The following is a 14,635-nucleotide window of genomic DNA, read 5'->3' as shown; positions in this document are numbered from 1 at the left end:
CCCGTTACAGCCCTGTACATCCCTCTGTCTCAGTACAGCCTGGAATGGCACAGGGCAGCCAAGTACAGCCCAAAACAGTCCTACAGAGCCCTGTATAGCTCCATATGGCCAAGTACACCTCAGTATGGCTCAGTACAGGCCAGTGTGGTGGCTCAATACAGTTCAGTATGGCTCAGTACCATGCTGTACAGATCTGTGTGGTGCTGTAAATCCTATATGGCTAAGTACAGCCCAGTACAGACCTTTACAGTTCCACATGGCCCTGTACATCCCAGAATGGCACAGGGCAGCCAGGTACAGCCCCATACAGCCTAGTATGGCCCAGTACAATCCTGCACAGCTCCATATGGCCAAGTACAGCCCTGTATATCACTGTAGAGTCCTGTAGAGTGTTACAGTCCTGTATAGCTCCCTGTAGCCCAAGACTGCCCTGTATAGACCTGTATGGCTCCATATGACGCAGTGCAGTCCTGTACAGCTCAAGTGCAGCGCTGTACAGACTAGTATGGTGCAGTACTACTCAGTACAGCCAAGTACGGCCTCATACAAGATGGTCCAGCACAGCCTAGTATGGCCTACCATGTCCTAGTTGAGTCCTCCATATCCCAGTACAGCCTACTACAGCCCAGTATAGTGTAGGACAGCCCAGTACAGCCAGTATGGCCTGGTACAAGATGGCCCACTACAGCCTAATACAGCCCACCACATCCCAGTGGAGTCCTGCATAGGTCAGCACAACCCAGTACCGCCCAGCACGCCTCACTGCGGCTCAGCCTAGCCCAGCCTAGCCCAGCACAGCCCAGCACAGCCCAGCACTGCCCGGACCGAGCGGGCGGGCGGCGCGGCTGCGCTGACCCTTGGCGGCCGCCAGGGGGCAGCGCCGGCGGGGCCCGGCGCGCGGCGGCGCATGCGCGGGGCGGAGCGCGCAGCCGGCGCCCGCGGTGTGAAGTGCTCGCCCGCCGCCGTCACCACCGCCGCTGCCGCCATGGCGCTCCTGCACAGCCGCCGGTTCCTCGCCGCCCCGCGCCTCGCCGCCGCCGCCTCTCGAGCCAGGTGAGGGCTGAGAGATGGCTCAGCCCCTGGGGCCGCCCGCCGGTGCCGGCGGAAGGGTTTCCCCGCGGCTGAGCCGCGCTCCGAGGTGGCGGTGGGGGGAGGCTGCGGGGAGCGGATCCCCCCGTGCGGCTCGCGGGTGACGCCGCGCTGGGGACGGGAAGTTGCTGGGGGACGGACCGCGCTGGGATTGGCTGGGGAGGGGGGTTCTCGCGCCGTGATTGGCTGCGGCCCAGCCCGACGCCCCCCGCTGCCCTTGAGGCGCCGCCGTGGAGGGCGCGTAGGCACCGGGGAGCCCCGAGAAGCGGGGCTGGGGGAGCCCGTGCCTCGAACGACGGGGCTGGGGACACCCTGTGCCTTGAGTAATGGGGCCGGAGTGCTGCTGGTGGTGTGCACTGTGCTACAGGGCGCGAATGATGTGGTCGGTGAGAAGCTGGACGTGCCCAGGCCATGTGCGCTCGCAGCTCAGAAACCAACCGTGTCCTGGGCTGCATCACCGACAGCGTGGGCAGCAGGTAAAGGGAGGGGATTCTGCCCCTCTAGTCCGCTCTGCTGAGACCCCACCTGCAGCACTGCATCCACCTTTGGGACCCCAGCACAGGAAAGACATCGACCTGTTCGAGCAAGTCCAAAGGAGGCCACAAAGATGATTAGAGGAATGGAGCACCATTTCTGTGAGGAAAGGCTGAGTGAAAGAGCTGGGGTTATTCACCCTGGAAGAGAGAAGGCTTCAGGGTGACCTAGTTGTGGCCTTCCAGTACCTAAAGGGGCTACAAGAGCACTGTAGGAGAGGGACTTTTGACAAGGGCATGGAGTGCCAGGACAAGAGGGAATGGATTTAAATTGACAGAGGGCAGGGTTAGATTAGATATTAGGAACAAATTCTTACCTGTGAGGCTGGGGAGGCCCTGGCACAGGTTGTCCAGAGAAACTGTGCTTGTCCCATCCCTGGAAGTGTTCAAGGCCAGGTTGGACAGCGTTTGGAGCAACCTGATCTAGTGGAAGGTGTCCCTGTCTATGAAAGGGGTTTGGACAAGGTAATCTTTCAGGTCTCTTCCAAGTCAAACCATTCCAGGATTCTGTGTGCTGTGAAATGGGGCTGAGGTGCTGCTGTCTGGCTGCCCTGTGTAGTGGGACCAAAGGCACCTCTGCACTGTGCAGTGGGCCTGGGGATCATGCACGGTGCAGCAGGTCTGCGGTGACCCCATGATCCATGAAATGGGGCGGGAGTAGTGCTGGCTGTGCTAGAGTTTTGCCCTCAGGGGTGCAAACCCTGGCATGAGCAGGGTGGGAGTGGCTGTGTTTCTGTGAGGACCAGTCCTGCACTGGCAGCTCTGGATTCTGCTGTCTCTGGTCAGCAGAGGTTTGGATAGAAGGATGCAGGGTGCTGCTGGAGCTGTGCGAAAAGCCCAGAACAGCTTCCACAAAGTACAGCTGACCTGAGAGCCACAGGGCTGGGAACACCACTGAGACCAGATGGCCAAGAAGCAGAATGTGCAGAGGGATCTGGACAAGGCCTTGTTGCTCTCCAGAACCCTTTAATTCATGGCCCTCACTAGTGGGGAAGTCGCTAAGAAACTGTCCAGCCCATGTCAGAGCAGGAAAGCAGTGGTTTTTTAAAATCTTCATTCCAGCAGTCACTGTTGCTTCTAAGCCAGCCTTCTGGCCCTACTCAGCAGGGACAGAAGAGAAGCTATCTAGAACTTGTGTTTTGTGCCCAGGACTGTAGCAGGCCTGGGAAAGATATGGAGCCTGCTGGCATAAGCTTTGCTTTTCTCAAGCTTATACAGCAAACTATAAATTACCAAACTGCATTGAGGTCACCCAAGAGAGGCTGTTAAGTTTTGTAAGTAAGCAGTCTCTGTGCACAGCCCCCCCTTTTTCCTGTTCAGGAATAGTGGCTTATTATACAACGATGGAAGCCAAGCAGTGATTAGCAGTTTTTGTTTCCTTATCTTCAGCAATATTATGTGGTGCTCCAGCTGCTACCCTTACTCTGTGCTGAGAATGCTCTTTCTGAAATCAGGACAGAGATAAAGAGATAGGAAATGGTTAAAACGGCTCCCTTGACACACAAATGCTAATTAGGGTGATAACTCAGTCTGCTGCTCTAATGTATCACAAGACAGCTATTTAAATACTTTTCTTGGTGGAAAGCTTACCCAGCTCACTGGGGCAAGGAATTTGCAGGCTTGAAAGGCCCTGAAGTAGCCAGCAGCCTGTTGGCATTGTTCTTGTGTAAATATTTGCTTCAGATGTGTTTTACGCACAGCCTGACAGCCTTTGGCCCCTCGGCTCTGCTCCGGCTCTGCTCCGGCTTGCAGAACTGCTGTGGGGGCTTTGGCAAAGCTTCTGAAATCCAGTATCTTATGTGGCTGTACCTCAGGGAACGTGGGCTGGCCTCTCCACGATGGAAGCCTTCACTGGGCTTGTAAATGCTTGCTCTCCAGGCTTGGCTTGAGTCCTTAAGCACTTCTTAGGTCTGTGCACTTGAGGCGTAAGTTCCACATATATATTTTATTGCCAATTTATGCAATTCCTGGTGCATTTTCCCACCCCCTCTGTCCCACTGCACTTGCAGCTGTGCATTAAATCAGCTCAGAAGACCAGCCTGGCTGAAGAGTCCAGAAACTACTTGGATACCAGCTTTGATGAGCATCTAAACGCTGACTGGGCCTTCTGTGTTGAAGTCCTGTAGCTGGAGAATGTGCTTCCTTAGGCTTACATTGAGTATCCCTCGGGTAGTTCAACCCCAGCTTAAGTTTATCTCTGGTTAGTTTTCCGCACTGAATACCTCTGGCCTGGCAGAGATGTGCAGTTTATAGCTTTGACCTTTATTCAAGCCCAATGTTCTTTTAATTGCTCAAAATAAAATATAAGGCAGTGCAGGGACAACAATAGTAATGGGGGGTAGCAGTGTGTTAGGGTTTGTGGCCTTGGACCCCTAGTAGATCTCTTTTTCCCAAACCCCTTTGGGAAAGCTTTGCCTCTGTGATCTCTTTGGTATCCTGATGTGTTTGGACAACTCAGCCTAGACTTTTTTCTCTTGTGTCACTGCAAGCTCATCTTCCTGGAAACACAAGAGGAGTCTTGTTTCACCTGGAAACCTTCATGCTGAGAGCAGGAAAATAAGTCCTAAACCTACCCTTCTGTGCCTTAAGCCAACAGAAAAACTGGCTCAGAACAAAAGTACTTAACTCTCTGGAGTGCTGCAGCTTAGATAAACGCCTGCAGGATCAGCATTAATTGCAGTATGTTAGATCTCAGTGACCCACCTAAGCCTTAGCGGGATCGGGACCTAAATACCCCAAACTGTAAGCTGCTTGGGGAAAAGCCCAGCAGAAAGAAGATACTGTCACCATCTCTAAAGTAGCAGCTCTTGAAAATAGATGGCCAGGCTCCTGCAGCCCTTGATGCCAAAATAATCCTACACCAGGTAAACTGCAGAGAGACACACTACGGCACATTGTTTCTCTCTTTCCCGCCTCTCCATTGCCAGGAATGCAATGGGAGAGGTTTGTCCAAATCCGCCTGAACCTGCAGCAGGAGTTTGCCCTGTCAGTCCCCTTGATGTGTCCTGCTTAGGTTGGTTCCCCAGGTCACTCCCTCCACACTTGGCTGCAGCCCCTGTCCCTCTCTGGAGGGTGTGTGTTGCTGGCATGACTGACTCATCTTCCTTTCCAAGCTGGTCCTATACTTAAGAGGTAATTAAGACTGGTTAGTGGTCTAAAAAACCTTAAGCACATCTTCCATTTTTAAACTACCTGAGGTGGCTCTACCTCTTCCTCAAAGCCTGTCAAAAGGAGAAACAGGCTTTTTTTTTTTAAATTTGGAAATAGTGTACAGATGGGAAAAGCTGTTAGTCTGAAGAGGGCAAATGATGTTTGGGGCTTCATGAGATGCAATCTACATACATGGAACAGTGCAGAATTTTTCTGTAGTGAGTAAACTGGGCCTAAATGGATCTAAAACAGGGACAGAGTGGAGAGGAAAGATGATTTTGTGAGTTCTGCTGATCACGTTAGAGCTTCCCTAACCCGACTGGCCCTGCTGCCACAGATCCGTATCTGCCTACAGTCCACACTACACACCCAGCAGGAGATCTGGCTGGCCCTGGGCTGGCTCCAGGCTGCCTGCATTGCCTGGGGCAGGGACCAGCCCCAGGACTGCATTCCCAAGCTGGGAAAGGAAAGGATCTTATTATCCAATGAGGTACCCTTTCCTGGGCCACAAAGTAAAGCTGGTATGTCTCTCCTTTTGTGTGTTTCTCCATCAGCAATTAAGACTTAAGTTCTACCCCTCAGGAGATAAACCCAATCTACCTTGTATTGTACCCTTTGTTCCCCCCGAGCTGGGGGACCTGGGTAGGCGCCTGTGCTGAGTCAGGATGCTGAGAGCTGCATGCAGTGCCTTCAGGAGGGGGCTGTGACAGCCACAGCCCGCTGCCAGGCAGGTTAAAAACCACCACACTGTTGCTCCTGCACTGTCTGCAGGCCTGCAAAGCCTGGACGTGGGACAGGGCAGAGACCGTGGCCAAAGGAAATAACAGGTTTCTTTTTATAGCATGGTTTGCTCTGCCCTTGACATTAAGAGAGCCTCTCCATCTTCAGGGTGTGCTGCCAGCAGGGCAGAGGCAGGTGGCTCCTTGTGCTGGGGGAATACAAAGCTCCTCCTGATGCAGGGAGGCTTTGTGCTTGATGGCAGGGGAAGGGTCTTCACATCAGAGCTTGTCACTTGTCAGACAGGGAAGAAACTGTCTTCTGTGATGTCCTGGAAAACAGTGTTCATCTACAACACCAGGGGAGGCAGAGTTTGTAGGGCAAGGAGTGGAAATATCTTTGTTCTGTCAGCCAATGTTGGGAGAAAAACAAATTAGTTTTCATGTACTAGAGCCCTTCCAGCAGTTTGGAAGAGACTCCATATTCATGTTTTGTGCAATTGCCTGGGTCTGGCCAAGGTTTCCTGGAGGGGAATAACCTGTGCCATCCCACCTGCAGGCTCTGGGCACTTGTCCAGAGCATAAGAGTTCAAGGCTTCTGTTTTGGGGGCTCTTTGTGGTGTTAGCACATAAGGCAAACAGGAGTGTTTCAACATGCTAATGACTGAGAGGGAGTCAGTTATCTTCAGCCACAATGAACTGAGGCTCTTTGCCCATTCTGCAATATAAGATGTGAGCTTAAAGGGTTTGTTTGGGTTTTTTGGATAATTCTCATCACACTATTTGTACCTTTTTCACTGGTTTAAAGACAAGATTTCCCGTGAGGGTTTCTGTTGGTGCACATCTCTTTACAGTTCTCAAGCCTCATGCTTAGCTTCTTGTTTCTCCCTTTAGCTCATGGTGGTCCCATGTGGAGATGGGTCCCCCCGACCCCATCCTGGGGGTGACAGAAGCTTACAAGCGTGACACCAACTCCAAGAAGATGAACCTGGGTGTGGGGGCATACCGGGATGACAGTGGGAAGCCCTATGTCCTGAACTGTGTTCGCAAGGTGAGCTGGGTGCTGGCTGCTGGGCAGGGCTAGATCCAGGTGCCAGGTACCCTGAGGGCATCAGGGAGGGGGAAGGCCTCTAAGCAAGTTTTGTCTGTTGGTCCTTAAAATAAGCTCTGTCTCTAACAGAGCAGGACAGTATTCCTGGATGTCTCCCTTAGCAGGACTAATGCTTTTGAGACACGACAGAGCCATTAAGTAGTACAGGGCAAAACAGGAAGTACATGTCCTGTTCCCCTTCAGGTAACTAACTCACTGCTGACTTCCATGAGCCCTCCAATGCACCTGTTCTCTGAACTTCAAGGTGTTTCCTGAATAGGCCAGTGTTCCTTATGGCACCCCACAAGGGAGGAAAGAGCTGACATTAGCCCCTTAATGGATTAGCCTCAGAAATTCTGCTGAGCTGATGTTACCAGTTTCTCCATAAGCCAGTCTAAAACTCCAGCCTAGGGAGCTGGGTGTGGACATTGCTCTTGAGGGGATTACAGGGTCTTTCAGGGCTATTGGGGTAGAAATAGGCTGGTAAATAGCTGGCAGCTGACATATGCATTGATTGGCTGTACTGACAGGGAGGGTGCAGGGAGAGTAGTTTTCATGTGTCTCATCAGTATTGGGTTTAGAGCCGTCCGTCCCTTGCCCTCCCTCTCTGTGCAGCTGGGTCACAACCAGGGAACCTGGATGGTATCACAGGGACCATTTCCTGGTGGTATGTGAATGCTGCCAGGGTCTGTCCCACTCCTAGCATGACAAGGCCCTGCAAAAGGTTGCTACCCTACCTGGTTTGGGGATGTCTCCTATGCAGAGATAGTATTTGCCTCTCAGTAGCACTCAAGTCTTGCCTTCCTGCAGGACTATTCCTGCTTGGGCAAAGAAATGTGTCCCCTTGTGCAGCAGCACTGACTTGTAATGGGCTGGAAGTGGTGCTCTCTTCTGCTGCCAGGTTTCCTTGGCTCCACTGTACCAACGTTGTCACCCACTGAGGGCTCTGGTGGCTGCAGGATTTCATCTGAAATGTTTACTGCTGCCCCTTGCTTGGAATGAGCCCTGGAGAGAAACTCCTGTAAAACAACCTTTGCCCCTTTTGAGCAAGCAAATATGCAGAGAAGTGACCTTGAGCTGTCCATCGTCCTCTCCACAGTGATGCCTTCCTCGCTGAACTTGTGTCCTCCTTTCCAGGCGGAGGCCATGATAGCATCCAAGAAGATGGATAAGGAGTACTTGCCCATCGGGGGACTAGCAGATTTCACCCGGGCATCCGCAGAACTGGCTCTGGGGGAAAACAGTGAAGCTTTCAAGAGTGGCCGGGTAAGGAGAGGCCGGGGGACAGGGTGCAGGGAGGACACACGGTTGGTATGTGGATGCTCAGCAAATGTGGAAGAACTGGCGGGGTACTGATGCTTCTGAGTTGTGGACTGGCTGGGCGCAAGGATCACTGCTTCCTCTGAAGGCTGGGGTGAAACAGCCCTGTCCAAGGAGGGGGTTTAACCTTGCCAAGGAGCCCAACTCCCTGCCCTGGAGCTGGACCTGATGACCCCTGTGGTCCCTCCAGCCCCTTGTCCCTGTTTTGGTGTGCTGCTGCCAGTGCTGACATAGTGGCTGCTCTCTCCCTGTAACAAATACGGCCACTCAGACTGAGATTTTTTTTTTCTTTCCTTGCAGTATGTTACTGTGCAGGGCATTTCTGGGACTGGATCTCTGCGAATTGGAGCCAATTTTTTGGTGAGTCCCTGGCCAGCAGTGGAAGGAAAGGACATGTTTTGACTAGAGCTGAATCTTTAGGGTTTTCTAACTACTTGAATGTATTCAACCTGTTTGAATGCTCTTTCTATTGACCAGCAACGATTCTTCAAGGCCAGCCGTGATGTGTATCTACCCAAACCGTCCTGGGGCAATCACACCCCCATTTTCCGTGATGCTGGCATGCAACTTCAGGCTTATCGCTACTATGACCCCAAGACATGCAGCCTTGACTTCTCTGGAGCCATGGATGACATTTCTGTGAGTTGCCTTCCATGCCTGGAAGAAGGGAGGTCATGTGGGGAAATGGCTGGTGATCTTACTTTACCCTAAATGTGATGAAGCGGCATGAAGCTGTGTCAGGGGAGGTTTAGGCTGGGTATTAGGAGAAGGAGGTTTTTCACCCGGAGGGTGGGTGGGCACTGAAACAGGCTCCCCAGGGAAGTGGTCATGGCACCAGGCCTGCCAGGGTTCAAGGAGTGTTTGAACAATTCAGGCACATAGTATGGTTCTCAGGGTTGTCCTGTGCAAGGCCAAGGAGTTGGACTCCTTATGGGTCCATTCCAGCTCAGAGTATTCTATCATTCTATGATGCCTGAAGGCATTAAATCAAGGCTAGAAGCCTTGCAGAGCTCATCTAAGCTGTCTCATCTGCTGAGGAGAGTGCTCAGATATCATTGATGATTCATTCTCTCTAACATCTTCCTTAGAAAATTCCAGAGAAGAGCATCATCCTCTTACATGCTTGTGCTCACAACCCCACTGGGGTGGATCCCCGGCAGGAGCAATGGAAGGAGTTGGCAGCTACAGTGAAGGTGAGCAATGTCCCAGGGGTACTGTGCCATTCCTGGGGAAACCACATCTCTGACCTTTCGTGGGTGGCACCTGGTCTTCACTAAAGGTTATTCCCTTCCCTGAAGCCAGGATGGGTGTCATGTTCCTGGCAGGAGCCAGCCAAATGCACCCAGAAAGCTTCTAACTGACCATTGGACTTTCTGCTGGCACTGTCCCAGGAAGCTGGAGTAGGGAGACCTGAAAGGAGAGCAACAGGGTTAAAAGCATGAGCTGTGATTGCTGGAGTGGAGCACCCAGTGCTGGTGTATTAAAAATGCTTGAAGAGCTCTCACGTGCCTCGTGTCTCCTTGCAAGCTTCAGCTGGAAACAGACAGGGACAGGTTCTACTTTCTCCTTCTTCCTGCTGCTCCCTCAAGCCTGTAGCCAGTGAAATTTGGCTTGGAGATGCCTGGCCTTAGTAGTGTCCTGAGAATTGTAGATATCAAAGTGATCTCAGTGGCCTAGAGAAGGCTGGGTCTCTTGACTAAGGGGCAGTGCATCTGGGGTATCTGCCTAGCTGAGTAGAGAGTTCCCAGATGATTTTCTTGGAAACTGATAATACAGAAGACATTGAAGTAGAATATTTTATTACTGTTGAATCTACTTCTGCTTCCTGGGCCAGACTTGCACATCCCATAAATGCACTGGAGGGTCTTCAGCTGCTGTTCTGATGTGTGGTGGGTAGCTGCAGGTTTTGGGTTGCTTTCCCTGGGGCGAATGAAGGGGAATGGCTCTTTTTCTGGAGGAGAATGGCTGCAGGTGGACAGACTGCTGTCTGCATGGCTCTTCTCTGCCTGCTGCCCTGCTCCTTGGAGGGCTGCTCAGCTTCTGTGACACTCTCTTCCATCTCTGCTGGCAGAAACGAAACCTCCTGGTGTACTTTGACATGGCCTACCAGGGCTTTGCCAGTGGGGACATCAACCGGGATGCCTGGGCTGTGCGGTATTTCATCGAGCAGGGCATCAACATCGTCCTGTCACAGTCCTTCGCTAAGAACATGGGGCTGTACGGTGAGTAGGGCATATGGCAAGGAAATAGTTTCATCCAGGGTGCTGGTGGGATCCCAATACCTCCACGATTTAGCAGCCAGTGTCTTCCTGCTGCTTGTGTTGATCCTGCAGTACTGAGCAGGCATAACCCACTAGGAGCTAGCTGGTGGAGACCCTTCTAGAGAACAGGGATCTACTAAAGCTGCGTGGTATTGGGTGACACAGTATAAAAAGGATATAAAGCTTTTAGAGAGTGTCCAAAGGAGACTACAAAGATGGTGAATGGTCTAAAGGAGAAGCCATACAAGGAGCAGCTGAGGGCACTTGGCTTGCTCAACCTGGAGAAGACTGAGGGCTTCGCAGGCATCAGCTTCCTCCCAAGGGGCAGCATCTGCTCTCTATGACCAGTGACAGGACCCCAGGGAATGGCATAGAACTGTGTCAGGGAGGATTTAGGCTGGATATTAGGAAAAAGTTCTTAACCCAGAGGGTGGTTGGGTACTGGAACAGGCTCCCCAGGGAAGGGGTCATATCACTAAGCCTGATTGAGCTTAAGGACTGTTTGGACAATGCTGTTGGACACAAGAGTTGTGGGATTCTTGGGGTTTTTCTGTGCCGGGCCAAAAACTGGACTCAGTGATCTTTCCAACTCAAGATATTCTGTGATTCTCTTAGGAGAGCGTGCGGGTGCCTTCACCGTGATCTGCAGTGATGCAGATGAAGCCAAGAGGGTCGAATCGCAGCTGAAGATCCTCATCCGCCCCATGTATTCCAACCCACCCATGAACGGAGCGCGCATTGCCTCTATGATCCTGAACACCCCTGACCTACGGAAGGAGTGGTAAGAAGAAATGTGTTACATTCACCGGAGTGAGGTCTCTTTGTGCAGCCCTGTGCTGTGCTTTCTGTGTGCTGCTGTCACAGGCAGCTCTTAACTTCAGGAACAGTCAGAACCATGTTTACTCTGGAGAAATCCCTGCTTATGTTCTGGCATCACCTGGTGTCAGTTTAACCTGACACAAACAGGTTTTCCTTGTGTTACGAAGGAAGAAGACACTGTAAAGGAGGGGATAAAACTCCCATAGGATTGAGGGCTGCAGGATCTGCCTATCCATGAAGCATAGAAGTCTGAGGTGGTGTAGCCATGTAGTGTATCTCGTGGGAAGTGGAAGCATAAGCTCCCTGGGAACGAGACCCAGGAATGTAACCCTCATGCCCTAAGCCTGATTCCTGACATCAGCCTGTGCTGTTTTCCCAGCCCCTTGGTGCTGGATCCCTCCCAGCAGCTGGCCTGGCAGAACAAAGGCTGGCAGTGTGCTGTGGCCTCACTGGGGCTGTGTTCTTTTGGCAGCCTGACACTTGTGCCTGATCCAGGGCCCAGCAGAGACATTTCCTAGCTGTGCTACTTTTGAGTGGGGCCTATCTGCCAGTGCTACCCCTGCACCCTTGGTTTATCTGCAGATACTAATTTATCTGGGTTTGAGTAGTGCTGCCATGAGGCATCCTGCTTGACCCATGGCTTTCAGATGTGAGAAATGTCTATACTCTGGTAGTAGTGTCCAGCAGAAATGGAATAGATAAAAAGCGGTCACCCTCAGGTATCAGGAGGAAGAAGCAGCTCCCCCAGCTGGAGCTACATCTTCATGCTCCCTGATCTTTGCTCATTTGCATCCTATGAGGCCCCTCCAGGTGGAGAGGTTGATTCTCAGTAGCTGGGGTAGGGAGAGCAGCGTTGGTGTGTTCCAGCCCTGCTCTGAATGGTTCCTGGGTTGGCTTCTCAGGCTCACAGAGGTGAAGGGCATGGCTGACCGGATCATCGGCATGCGGACTCAGCTGGTGTCCAACCTCAAGAAAGAGGGATCCTCCCACAACTGGCAGCACATCACTGACCAGATCGGCATGTTCTGCTTCACAGGGCTGAAGCCTGAGCAGGTAAACACAATTCCCGTTGTCTCAAAGTGTCATTTGCGGTCATTGTCAGTAAGTTTTTGACTGCAGGTGCCCTTGTAATGAGCCCTTGTAAGCAGTTCTTCCTCAGGAGGAACATCCTCCAAGCCCTAAGCACTGGCACATCATGGGGACTCCAGTCTTGCTGTGTTCCGTGCTGTACTTGGGGAGGTTGAAAGTAAATGTAGCTGTCATGTCTATCAAAGCAAGCAGTCACTTGGTGCTGCTCTGAGGTGACCTTAAAGGTCAGATCAAATGAGGTGACTCTTCTAGCTGAATGTCTGCAGTGTTGCTGCTTGGCCTGAGAACTGAGCAGCATCTGTCTTGGTGCACAGGGTACACTGCTGGCTCTTCAGGTAATGGGATGCCCTGTCTGCTGGCACCCAGTTTGCTTTGCATTTCAGCAAGCTGGGTAATGGGCTGACAGAGCACAGGTTGGCCTGCAGTTTGAACTTTGCTCTTTCACCCCAGGTGGAGCGGCTGATCAAGGAGTTCTCCATCTACATGACAAAGGATGGACGCATCTCTGTGGCGGGAGTTACATCAGGCAATGTAGGTTACCTGGCTCATGCCATCCATCAAGTCACAAAGTAAAGACAAAGGTGTGCCCTGGAGCTGGTGGCTTTCCCTTCCCCACCAGTCGAAGATGGAGAGGGAAAAGAAACAAGCAGAATACTTCCAACCACAGCACTTGAAGCCGCTGCTGAATGTATCTTGTAGATGAGTTGTTGTAAGAAGCCTAGTCAAATCCACCCCGTGTTGTGGAGCAGGGACATCACTGCTGGCTCCTGCTCGTCACAGCCGTTCTTCCCTGCTGTCCATCCTTTCTCCATCAGCCCCAGCACCTATCTATGCTGGAGGAAGCAAATGCTTAGCAATGCCATCCTACCAGTGTAAACACCAAAGGCTTCTCCGCACACATTTCTCCATGAGAAGGCTTTGTGAGGCTGTTGGCTGCTTGCCCAAGCAGCAGCAGGCAGGGAGCTGGGTGGGCTGAGTGGGAGGGCTGCTCTGGTGCTCTCCTCCAAGCTCCTCAGCCAGTCCCTGCTACCAGCAGACTCCATCTTCCTCCATCATCCCGGCCTGGGGCTGGGCAGCACCAAAGCTGTCCTCTGACAACCAGCTCTGAGGACTTCTCACTACCAAACTTTGCTCCATCGTTGGCTTCACTCTTTCCATCTGGGACTTTCCTTTCAGGTGTAATTCACAGTGGCATCAGTGCATGGGGCAGACCAGTGTCCCTCTTTTAAACCTGTCTGGTTCTCCTGACTTCACTTTCGTACCCGGAGGTGAAACAATTTCTCACCTCCCGCTCCCCAATAAGAATCTCCTCTGAAAACTGCTGTCTTGTGGTCTCTGCCTCGCCCCATTCCTGTCCTAAGCCCAGGAGTCCAGCCCTGTACTTCCAGCAGCCCTCCCTGCAGGCTGTGTGTGTGTCCCAAAGCTGTAAGCCAAGAGGTTGGCGCTGCAGTGTCTCACTCATGTGGAGGTGTGGGGCATACCTCTCTTCTCTCTTCAACCACATTTCTGGTGACATCAGAAAACAGAGATCTTGAGAGAAATCTGAGAGGTCATAACTCAAAAACCATTCTGTCCTAAACTGAGTGTCCCTGAGGTCCTGTGACTTACTGGACTCTGATTTTTAATCCAAATAAACTGGTGCATGGCTATGTTGAGCTGGGGACTTCATCCTGTCATTGTGCAGCTGGATCCTGTCCCTTCCATGCACCAAACATTCCCTCTCAGGGCCATGCCAGCACAGGGGATCTGACATGACTAGTGAAACCCTCATCTCCTGAGAATCCCATGTAGAGAGAGGCAGTTGCCACTGATGTGCCCCAGGAGAACAGTGGTGTGTGAACTGAGGTTGTCCTGATGGTAACTGGTGTCATGGAGCTAAAATTGGAGCCTACGGTGTTGAATGTAGCCGTTGCTGGGGAGAGAACAAACTCCCAAAGGCTGTCTGCCTTGGGACATGGGGCCATCCTTGGCCACTGGTGCGTGATGGAGTGGAGCCTCCCTAGGTGGATCTGGAGGTATTACCTCTTGAACCTGTAAGCTTTCTCCATGCGCTGGCACCTCTTCCCTCAGCAGCCATACCAGGGTATTTAGCAAGGCAATCCTCATTTCCCATTCCTGCCCAGAGCAGCTGTGTGCCCGTTGGAGCTGGGACAGGTCCGGTCTGCTGCACTTGTCCTGGTCTAGTGCACGTTGTTGCCACACTTGCTGGAAGGCTGGATCCTCCCGCTGCTCCCTGACAGAGGGTTTCCGCTTCCACGCTGCTTGTTTACTGGCCCGATGCCCACAGCCGCTGCTTGCTGTCCTTTGTGCAATAAACCGCTTTCCCTGCCGCACACGCTGTACGTGCTGCCCCACGGCGCTGTGGGTTCTTGTGCTGTGGTCCCCGGTTCTGCGTGACTCTGGAGCTGCCGCCTCCTGCCCTCTTACCCGCGTGGGGCTGTTTTCCTGCCCGTTCTCTGTACAATAAAAGCACCCTGGAGCACAGCCCCGTCTCTCGCCCTCTCCTTGCCGGGTCCCCGCGGGTTCAGCCGCTGGGAAGGGCTACCCGAAGGGGGATGTTCCCCCTTC

The 14,635-nt window shown here is 52.5% G+C and overlaps 1 protein-coding gene across 1 annotated transcript; it reads left to right on the top strand.

Moving 5' to 3' along the window:
* The first annotated feature begins 941 nt into the window (after nt 1–941).
* On the top strand, nt 942–14,551 carry GOT2 (glutamic-oxaloacetic transaminase 2). Its single transcript, XM_032121683.1, has 10 exons — nt 942–1,053; nt 6,383–6,539; nt 7,716–7,844; nt 8,199–8,258; nt 8,376–8,537; nt 8,987–9,091; nt 9,970–10,120; nt 10,775–10,940; nt 11,881–12,031; nt 12,518–14,551. Exons 1-10 carry the CDS (start codon nt 986–988, stop codon nt 12,638–12,640), a joined length of 1,272 nt encoding a protein of 423 aa, XP_031977574.1. The 5' UTR covers nt 942–985; the 3' UTR covers nt 12,641–14,551.
* Nucleotides 14,552–14,635: the final 84 nt, after the last annotated feature.

The sequence above is a fragment of the Corvus moneduloides genome, chromosome 12, assembly GCF_009650955.1.
Source record: "Corvus moneduloides isolate bCorMon1 chromosome 12, bCorMon1.pri, whole genome shotgun sequence".
In the NCBI taxonomy this organism is placed as follows: Eukaryota; Metazoa; Chordata; class Aves; order Passeriformes; family Corvidae; genus Corvus; species Corvus moneduloides.
The sequence above is the reverse complement of the archived record's forward strand: the minus strand, read 5'-3'. Positions and strand labels throughout refer to the sequence as shown.